The 11221-nt window shown below is 40.1% G+C and overlaps 1 protein-coding gene across 3 annotated transcripts; it reads right to left on the bottom strand.

The window, feature by feature from the left end:
* Nucleotides 1–956: 956 nt before the first annotated feature.
* Nucleotides 957–6964, bottom strand: LOC148011064 (putative boron transporter 2). 3 transcript variants are annotated; one of them, XM_087671240.1, is made up of 14 exons: nucleotides 6752–6964; nucleotides 6373–6533; nucleotides 6157–6239; nucleotides 5801–5993; nucleotides 5482–5623; nucleotides 5031–5226; nucleotides 4559–4743; nucleotides 4085–4258; nucleotides 3867–3962; nucleotides 3651–3773; nucleotides 2987–3321; nucleotides 2566–2836; nucleotides 1983–2096; nucleotides 957–1873 (listed from the first exon to the last, which is right to left on the bottom strand). In XM_087671240.1, exons 1-14 carry the CDS (start codon nucleotides 6782–6784, stop codon nucleotides 1025–1027), a joined length of 2955 nt encoding a protein of 984 aa, XP_087527366.1. In that variant the 5' UTR covers nucleotides 6785–6964; the 3' UTR covers nucleotides 957–1024. The 3 variants fall into 3 exon arrangements, with proteins under 3 accessions (XP_087527366.1, XP_087527367.1, XP_087527368.1); XM_087671241.1 differs by having other exon boundaries at nucleotides 6642–6964; XM_087671242.1 differs by lacking the exons at nucleotides 6157–6239; nucleotides 6373–6533; nucleotides 6752–6964 and having other exon boundaries at nucleotides 5751–5888.
* Between the last annotated feature and the right edge of the window lie 4257 nt (nucleotides 6965–11221).

The raw sequence follows: 11221 nt of genomic DNA on the forward strand, positions 1-11221 counted from the left end.
ATATTTTGTAGGAGAGACTCAAAAAGGATCAAAAGGTGCCAACTTTCAAGTTATGCAAGTGTTAGTCAGTTGTATACCATGCAAGGAACCGTAATCTTGTTCCCAAGATCTATAAGTTAAGAATTGGTTTATGTATATCATAGGAGTTTGCTCCTTGTCAATAATATAACTCCACAAGGGGGGGACAGGTCCATCTTTCAGTCCCTAGTGTGTTGTCAATCTCTCTATCTCTCTCTCTTTATCTCTGCATCTTTATTTTCTCTCATCTGTTCTCTCTTTGTGCCAAAAAGATCAAGAAGCTACCTAATGTTAACAATTTGGATTGTGTTTCCCACTTAAAAAGCATATGTATTTTTCCTATAAGTCTAAGCTATCTTAAAGTTTGCATGCCACTAGAATCACCACTAGAATCGGTGATTCGATGACTACTTTGAAGAACAAAAAGAAAGTACATGTAGGGTAAAGGGGCCAATAAAGTGACACTTGTATTTTTTCTATTAGTCTAAGCTATCTTAAAGTTTACCCACCACTAAAGTCTAGGATTTGATGGCTACTTTGAAGAACAAAAAGAAAGTACATGTAGGGTAAAGGGGCCAACAAAGTGACACCCTCCTAAAAGAAAATGCACCCCATTCCAATTACACAACAATTTTATAAAGAAGATGTAGCTTCTTTTTCTACTTAACATTATGTTTTAAATTACAAATGAGCTTAATGTGAGTGAAATAATTGAGCCATGTACATTTTTTTATATTTTGGAATTTATAAAACCTTAAAATAATGCATCCTTATGTGTCATTCTATTAGCCCCTCACAAACCCACTTTCATTAACCCTTCATTTACAACTAGGGCTACTTAATAAAAATATTAAAATGTCTCTATGATTTTTCATTTGAGTTTCATATGATATATATTTTTTAACTATTAAAAAATATTAACGAAAATCACATTGGGGAAGAAAAGGTTATAAAGGAATCCACTATATATTGACGGAATTGTCTGCAAACGGATATGTACATTTTGCTAAGGAACGTTGGAAGGGTTTTCCATCTCAGAGTCAGACCTCAAGTGGTTGTCATCGTTGTGAACGATAAGGATGATGCCGCTGCTGCTGTCGTTGTTATTATTGCGGTGATCAACGGGTTGGGATAGTGAAGAATGCTTAGGGGAAGACAAACCAGTTGCAACATAATAATCAGGGCCTGCAGCTGCTGGCGGAGGTACGGGGCCGCATACAAGACTAGAGCCTCCTGCCGTGGAAGTGGAGGGGATATTTGTATATTCAGGGCATAAGAGCGGCGGCGCCGCAGCATCAGCATCATATCGACGATGATCACGAGCATTAGCAGCAGCTGATGACGACGAAGAAGAAGAGGAGGAGGTGGTGGCCAATGTCGGGCTGGGCGCCACGTTGGCATTGCGAGGATTTGATTCCGGCATCTCTTGAATCACGTTATTAGTATTAATTGGCATGACGCGTGTCCCACTTGGCGAATGAGCACTAGCCGGCTCTGTTGTATAATGATAACTGACAGCTGAATCATATGTATGGCACCTATAGATTGGCGCACGCGCATTTACAGGCGCTGTAGTGTGATGATCATCAGCAGCACTAGAACGATGATCAGGACTGGCTGACTCGATGGGCATCACCCATCTACTGGACTTACTACCTCTCCTGCTTTGGCTCTGCCTCAGATCAACTGAGCTCTTAAGCTGGCTATGGCGGCCGCTGCAGCTATTTCGATTTTTAACTTTATTGCCTCTCTCGGATTTGCGTTCTGATATTGACCGCATGACGCCTCCCCCACCACTCCCGTCGCCGCCACCTCGGCCGGCGCCTGCGCCCACCGTCCAGTGCTCCATGCGTGCCTGTATTGTTGTAACACACATATATAGAAGTATAATACTATACCACTCCATAATCAATCTATTTGATATAGTTTGTGCAAATTTGAGCATCTATTTGGTGTGTAATTACCGGGCAAATCTTTAGCTCTCCCCTTCCTCTCGTAGTTATGTCATCCAGAATCTCTCCATCACTCACTGACTTGCGCATGCTCTCTGCTTTCCCCAGGCCATGAATTTCAGCTTCCTGCATCATGAATAGTGCAAAGAGTTTAATAAGTCTGCTGATTGAATGTCAGGGAGGGTTAAAGCAATCATTTTTTCCAAAAAAAGTAAACGGGGTGCTAATTAGTTAGTAGCTGGTTAGCAAATGCTCTAACGAGCAAGTTGGCAATGCTATTCTTTTTTACATTTTCCCATGTGACTTTCCAACGTGAGGAAAGGGGGTCTCTTTAGCCTTGTTTTCTCCTATAGTGTTTAACATCATAAGCTTCTGCGAGGCACCACATTATTCCACATACCTAGCAGCTAGGTGTGGTTGGGACCAGGAGACTGCCATCCCCCTGGCCCCAACCAACCTACTTAGGTGTGCCGTCCCTCCCTGCAGGCAAAAGCTCATGATGTTGTAGTACATCACAATGTGGGAATATTTCTAAAACTTCTACTAATAATCAATATGCAGCAAGCTCGTGTAACTCAAAGAATCTAGAGCCCACCGCTACAGCTCTTTCATGAGGAATCGCAGGTGCCTCCTCATACTTAGCTGCGTCCAATTCCCACAGATGCTCCGGTTGGAAGAAGCGTGGTAGAATGTATTGGCGAATGAAGAGCAGCAAAAGGAACACCAAGGGAAACAGAACACCAACCACAGGAATCCAAGTGATGCCCCAACAGATGAGCAGGAAGATCAGTTGGAAGACTGTGAACTGGATGATGGTCCTGAATGGCACTGTTTCCACAAATGAAGCATGGAAGTCCTCCAGCACCCTGTTCCAGATGATATTAATTACATGTGAGTTTTAATCATGCTCATGTTTGGCATCGTGTGCGGAGGAGTAGAAGTCCTCCTGGAAGACAAATTAATATAACCGAGCCCGTATAAGCTGGCCCAATTTGTATATCGTATGCTGAACATACTTATATCGTCGACTTGGCGCTGTCAAAATGAGCAATAGTCTCTCCCAAAATTGGTTTCCTTGCACAGTCTCTATGGCCATATAGAAGAAGTAGCCCCATAGGATGGAGATGGGGATCTTCTTGAGGAGGGGCATGGCGCCCACGCAGCATCCGATGAGGATGGCTTGGATGAGGTTGGTGACGCGCTGCTCGTTCACAATCACCGGAAGGAGCTCATCCACGTCCTTCTCCGGATCGAACAAGCTGCTGTCCGCCGGAGCACGCGACTCCATCAAGTTCGGCACGTCGTGGCCGCTGGCCTTGAAACTCTTCAGCTCTCCTAACTCTTTCAGATCCTGATCATCATCAATCATGAGCGGCAACAGCATTGATTATGGATTAGATCAATAACAAACATAGAAAAATGATCACCAATCAGGCGCCTTGGCGTAAGTCATCAATGACCCATATCATATAATTAGATTGCAATATGCCTCTAAATTTATTCGTACATGATTAAATTGACTAAGACTTGAGCAAAACAATGGCCAATACGCTTCTAATTTACTTACACATCATTAATTTTACAAAGGCTTAAGCCAAATTTTAATAGTTTAAGAGCATTTTGTGGAACAAAAACGAACATAGCCAGCAGCTGATTCATGCTGAGAACTTATATCTGTACCAAATCAACAGAGCCTTGGGGGGACGTTTTAAAGACTTCTTGCATGGATCCGTATAACTCCTTAAGCGTAACTTTGTCTTCGATGCCTTTCTTGGCCGTTTTAACTAGGATCTTCCTAGCCATCTGCTCAACGAACATTGAGGATATTATTGAGTCTACACTATCCAACGGTTTAGAAGCCTTGATCAAACGATGTATGTCTTAGAAATTCTGTACCTGTTTGTTCAATTTAGCAAGGCTTTTCGTGTGCAAGGGAGATTGAGGAATTAAACCACTTACTGGAGGAAGTCCTAAAAGGCCACAAATGATGACCTGCACAAACCACGACAAGAGCTTAATGATTTCTCCTGTATATGCATGCACATGTGTGCACGCGCATGTATGGCGTACACGCGCGCGTGCATGTGTAGATGAAAATCACCGAGAAGAGGTACCATGAGTCCTAGAAGGAGCATGTCGTAATGGTGAGCTGAAGGAGCTTGAAGATTGAAGGTTTCTTGTTCTGCCATTTGAGCTGCCACACCATGATCAAAGATGTAGATGCCACTGATCATGAAGGCAGGAACAATGGCCATGAATATGTAGGCATATGGCACGTCGCCCATGTCCTATACACATACGAGCACCAAAATGGGTTATGGGACGTTAAATTGTTTAAGTAATGCACCCTTCCCCCTCTAGACCTTTTCATAGGAATGTATGTGCATAAATCTCGCATATTCGCATACTTGATGCATCCCCTATGTATTATTCTAGGTCACAACAATTAATACTACTAATATGTGTCATGGTCAACTTATCATGTGACTCGTGAGGGAAGAGGGAATATACAAAACCCGCCCCACCTGCAAGAAGAACATGCTGCTGGTATACAAATTATAATGCTAAAGCTAGACTGGTATAAGCACCTTGATGATAGTCCATCGAGCAGCAGCCGGGAGGCCTGTGACGGCAGAGCCGTCCCAAGGGTTGGGGCTGGAAAGGCGCCTGGGGATACCAGGCGGCAATGGAGGCCGCCCGGCGTAGGAAACCCCCGTCCACAGCACCACCATCAGCGCCACCCCATAGTCCGCAACCACCGCGCGTAGCCCAGCTGTGCAAAATTACATGTCATTTACAGGACACATCTCTCAAGATTATATACTCTCCGAAGTGATATGATGATACTGAATCCTGATTATTCATATTCTTCCTTTAGGGCGCAATAATTGATAAATTCTCCCCATAATTATCATTCTGCCCATAAGTATGTTTTCGTGAATTTCACACAATCCGGACTCAAAACAAAAATAAATACCATGCAAATACGACAGATTATGATACTGATGCCGTGACTAATGGACGATTACTGCGTAAAACAGTATGCAAATGCAAATCTACCAGTTCCGTATCGCCAAGACCTCGCTCCTCTGGTTTTCAAGGCCGTGTAAAGCAGGCCCAGGCAGAGTATGAGCCCAAAGAAGCCGTTCACGCAGAGCCATGCAGCAGAATCCGAGGCCGAAAAACGCCTTCCATTAATATCGTCGAAGGTGGTGCCCTCGGAGCCTTTAGATTTACGAAACTCGCCCACGGCCCCCTGGATCATCATTAAGCCCCGGCTCAGTTTAGACATCATAAGCGAATTCTCAATCATTAGTAATGTTCAATACACGATGATCAGCCGCTCTTAAGTACCGTTTAGGCCCTTTATCAAAACACGAGTTATCTGTCGATAATAACGAAGGATGTAGGGTGTCGCAATGATTTCTAGTAGACAGCTAGTCCAAATTCTATGCTTAATCACACATAATCGATGGTAATAATTAATTATAAACATTGATCCCTACTCTACCTTGATAGCTTGTTGTATGAAGAGCAAAGCAATCAGCGCCTCGAATAGCTCCCCTGAAATCCTTGTAAACCTCTTTGTTATAGAGCTCGCCCCATTCAGTACCGCGAATACCATCAAAATCAGACCGGCCCACACGCACATCCTGCATTCATTATAAGGCCCATCATCAGCTTCACAAAACTACACCATACGAGGATCATCAGAAGGGTATTATAAGAAATGATCAGCGCTAAGCGGAATATAATTTATTATTAATGTTCTCTAATTACCGAGAAACATTCTGGTTAGCAATCCAATTATATTGACCATTGATCCATACCATCCCGCCCACGCTACGGAAAGGCGTGGCCCAAGGCTTTCTTTTGTCTTGGCGAATTCGTATAAGTCAGTGTAGATGTACACAGTTGGCTCGGATACCCCCAGGATGATCAACGGCTGTCCTCCCATGACGGCATGAATTATGCCACAAATGGCCGTGGATGTGAGTGTCTCGAACGCTGACAGAGTTCCCTCTGCACAGGCAATCCACTACAATTAGATCACCTGCGCCGAAGTACAATCAGAATTACTGCAACTCTTCGAATGCACTTACAGCCAAAACACACATCAATGCAGTACTATGGAGATCATATTACAGAGTTACATTGATCATTTCATTCCTTATATATTGATCACCTGTATCTCTGTGAAGCTGTTCTCCAAACACTATCACGGGAAGGGCGGTCGCAAAGAAGATATAGGCTGTGGGTACCAATATCCTATTTGTCATTCACACAAGAAGAGTAGGTTAATCAATGGACATAATTAGATTAAGCGCTCTATTCCAACCAGAAACAAGCTGTTAGTCCAAGATTTCGCTAATAAAGCAAGATAACAAATACTACTATTTACCTCAGGCCTGCAGCAACACCATTGTGCCAATCTCTTTTGTAAAACTCAGCTCTTCCCTTTACATCTACCAGGATACCCTTAAAAGGGACGACACGACGCCTCTCATTTTCTAAGACGTCTCCATTCTGATCGCTGTTGAGATCCATACAGGAATATATTTGCTGTTAACGAATATGAATTAAGGGTCAGCTTACGATTAGCTACAGCAGCTCAAGGACTGTAAAGAACTCTAGCCGTTCATAGATCTACAACTAGAATTAGTCTATAACTTGTGTAGGAGCTGATCTGCGTTATCAGATTCCTGTCTCTGATCAGCACTTGAATCAGTACTGTTCAACCGAAATTCCACGCCACCCACTATGAACAAATCACAGATTACCGGCTTATTCTGAGTTTCTCTGAGTTGCATCATAAGAAACAGAAGCAAAGAGAGCGGATCGGAAACAAGCTGAGCAAAATGCGATAATCGTGTTCGATGAAGCAAATCAAGGTGTACTGCAGATTATAAAAGGAAAAGGAGGCGCATTATTATATTTGAGCGGAATATTAAGTTGCAGCAGAAAAACATATGGCTTGTGACTGTGAGGACAATTGCGTATTCCGATGGCTATTCACGTCATGATAAACGTTTTTCCTCTTGTTTAAGGGGAAATTGAAGTATATCTTTAAAGTAGATTTGATAAATGTCAAAACTTAAGCATCTATCTCGGAGAGAAAAAACTTCCCCTTGGAGAGAGAAAAAGTAGCCTTTGCAAAAAGAAGCCCGTATTTTTAGGAATTACAGGAGACAGTTCTTAAAAGAGGAGTGCATTACATGTGCATGTATACATGTCTATTTGAGAGAGAGAGAGAGAGAGAGAGGTAGGGGCAGATTTGCCCATGGTTGATGTGGCTTGTTATGCATGACTATAATACCTTTTCTAGCCTTTGGTTGCTTAAGTGCAATTTTTTCCTCCTCCACAAGGATCAACATGGACTCAATATATGGATTCAACAACAATCTTCTATAAGACCTCCCAAGTGCTTGGAAACATGTATCTCACACACCCCAACTTTGGATCCGTGTAATATCATGATGATGAGAGAGAGAGAGAGAGAGAGAGAGAGAGAGAGAGAGGTTGTGGTAGAATTTCCCATTGTGGTATATTTGGTTTGTTATGCATGATTATAATACATTTTGTAACCATTGCTCACTAAAGTACAATTTCTTTCTCCCACTACAAGGGATGAGGGATATTTCAATGTTAAGTTTCAATGCTATTACAAAAAAGTATCACCATCGATATAATTATTAGTGTAGATGTCCATATAATTGCAAATATATGCATTGGTAAATCTAGGATAGATATATCATTGAAAATATTGGTGACTATAATAATGACATCCATACTAGCATTTTTATTGGTTATAGTAGTGCAGTTTTTTATGTATATATCAACACCATAAAAAATAGTGTGGTTGAAATTTTCACTTTCTCGGTATTGTGTGTACAGACAAAAGTATACAAGAGTGAGAAGGAACGCGTATGCAACAAAACCATTGAGGTAAGTGCATTTTACCTCCCTCCATTTTGCATTGGCTAGTTGCTTGTCTCCAACACACTCTCTTTCCTCCAAACTCTCTTACAAAGAAGACATGGCCTCAAAGTAGGGTTTCTTCCTTTTGCATATGAGTCTTCATGGTTATGAGAGCTATAGTCCAAGTGAGAAAGTGTGTGTTTGTATGTAAGCTTGAGAGAAGAAGGAAAAATGTCAATGTAGGTTTTTTTATACCATTGTTGGTTTGATGTTGATATAAAGTGTATGCATGAGAGAAAGAAGATGAGAGATTTAATGCTTGCTTTTTTAAAAAAAATGTTTGCTTTCTTTATCATTTCTAACCTCAACATTATAGTGTAGAATGTATGGACACAGAGAGAGAGAGAGAGAGAGAGAGAGAGAGAGAGAGAGAGAGAGAGAGAGAGAGAGAGAGAAAGACACACAGAGAGAGAGAGAGAGAGAGAGAGGAAAATTTGAGTGTGAGAGAGAATGAGTGAATGAGGGTGAGATAGAGTGAACTTGAGAGAAAAATGGAAAGAGATAAGAAATCAAGAGAGAGGGGTATGCAATTTTCAGTAAGTTATAAACTTGCTCATAGGTCGCATACTAGGAGAAAAAAACTTGGGGTGCGAAGAGGCCGAAGGGACACATGTTCGATGATAGCATCTTCATCAAGCCTATGATGTGAGGTATGCTAAATGACATTTTTAGAATATGTATATGATTCAATATTAAGGACTACATACACAAAATATTTGAATGTTAATTATAATGCAAAATCTAGATTTAATCTTACTTAATAGTCTTTAATATATATAATTATAGTTTGAATTATAATATGTTTAAAATATCTTAATTAAAATTAAGATAAAGATTAGGAATAGTATAAGAATTATGATTCAACTATATTTAAAAGATTCTTAAATAGGATCTTGATTAAGAATAGAATTCAAAATTCTTTTAAAATTTCTTTATTGGAATTAGAAAATCAATTTAAAATTTTGTTAATCAAGTTTATGATTAGGATGAAAATAAAGACAAGGATTACGATAGTGAGGCCCATGTTAGGGAGAATAGGTAGCTTACATGTGAAACATTGTTGCTACACCCCAATGAATTAATGTTTTAGAAAACTAAATCATTTGTGAAGTAATTTTTTCTTGTATTTATGAGACCCTAGGATATGTATATACAAGCTACAATGCAAGTTAGGTTAGAGTAGGTAAGTGTAAGCAAAATCCTTATTTATGCTAAGTGTAAGCAAAATCCTTGTTTATGCTTAGAGTAGATTTGCACTAGAGACATGTGAAATAAATGGAAGGAACTCTTTAAGCTATACATGTGCATATTAGGACACTTATATTTCACATAAACTTAGCATCTATAGTAAACTTAGGCATAACGATATCATAAACTTAAATACTTACGCTAATCAATTTAAACTACACATATTGTACTCTAACTTTGATATGCCTACATCTTCATCAAGTTCGAATGAGGCTTGACATAATTTTACAAATGAGAGATCGATGAATCAGTGAACACATTACTTGTGTATAGTGCAAGATAGCAACTAGATAACAATATTGCATCGTCTTCCAACATGTAGAACATTATGGAATATTTGATACCTCTAAGTTACATAAACATATGTGAGAAGTTAACTCATCTTTGGCATGACTCCTAACTCTATTCATTGTACATATAAGCATTGATAAATACTTAATCAATGAACTAAAATGTGCATAACCATAAGATGAGAAGCTCTCTAAAAGAGCAAATGTTATCAACCAGTGGGGACATGTTTGAAGATAGTATGCAAAAGCTCAAGGAGAATAGTTACTGGAGGAGGCATCTAATGGAGGGGTTGAGAATGAGACTCTATGCAAAGATGGCTCCAATTGAGGCAGAGATGAATAAAATGATATAATCTCAATGAAAAGGAGGCTTTTGTTGAGGGGTTGGGACTCTTCTCTCTTAAATACTTGAGTGAACCTTCCTCTTTGACGGATACTCAAGAAGGAGGATTCAAGTTGCAATCAAGCTCTCTTGTTTGCTTCATTCATTCATTGCAAAAAAAGGCCTCTTAGACGCACTTTTAGACGCGGTTTTTGAATATAGAGAAAATCTTACGAGCACGTCTACCCACCCGTCTATTTGCACGTCTACAAATTCGCGTCTATAGTCGGATGTATTAAGGAATTTACACGCAGAAATAGATGCGCAACAGATGCACATATACACGCGTGAATACAAGCGCATAAAAAAACCAAAATTTTTATTTATATAATTTATTTTGTGCATCTACCAGCGCGTCTAACTAGCAAATTAGACGGGCATATAGACATACCCGTAGACGCGCTTTTACAAGCGCCCATAGACGCGAACAGAAAACAAAAAGTCTCATTTTCTTAAAAAAGATATTTAATTTCTTTTTTAAATTTGAATTATGTAGCACGTGTATAAGCGCGTGTACTCTGCATTTTAGACGCGCTTATAAACACGCGTTTTCTGCAATTTAGACGTACGGATAGACACGCAAAACAAAACTTGAATGCTCTCTAGTTTTTTTTTTCCCCTTCCATACATCAGATTGTGCATTTGGGAAAAAGACAATGGATCTAAAAGCACGAGAATTAAAAATAAAAGTCCATGTATTCATTATAGATCAAAAGCATTTACATGGGGAGTTTAAGTGCTTGCGACCTAAAGTGTGGCCGCAAGTAGTAGACTCAAAGATAGATAATAAATATACAAGAAAATAAGGCCATAGAGGAGGTATGGTGCTCCTCTAGGAATCGGAAGAATAAATATCTTCGCTAGCACCACCATGGCTACTAGCATCGCTATCCCCCTCCTCGCTATGCTCCACATCCGTGTTCGCCTACACACACAAAAGATCAAGGTTGTTTACGTAGACATGGTGGAGAAAAAGTTATAATTAGCTATACTTTTAATAGGAGAGTAAGAAAAGCATATCTCCTCTCGCTATTGAATCCTCATAGCCTGGTTGTATTGGTCCTCAGTGATGAGATCCTCCTCATAGAAGTGAAGCCATGTGGTTGCGCGGTTATGGCCTTGATGGTAACCTACCTCTCTAGGAGTAGGTATCCTACCAACAATAGTAGTCTGTAAAACAATTATGATATATACAAATAATTATGAGACACAATGTATTAGAACAAGTTATATAAAGAATTAAAAGAAATATAAATTTTAAAAAACTAGAAATCAAAATATACTTACAAACTCTACCTCCCACAACTCTCTGCCGCCCGATCCGTAATGCGACTATCCCATGGTTTCCATTT

Source organism: Lygodium microphyllum, chromosome 29 (assembly GCF_053477565.2).
Source record: "Lygodium microphyllum isolate KBCC chromosome 29, Lygodium_microphyllum_v1.1.10, whole genome shotgun sequence".
Classification (NCBI taxonomy): Eukaryota; Viridiplantae; Streptophyta; class Polypodiopsida; order Schizaeales; family Lygodiaceae; genus Lygodium; species Lygodium microphyllum.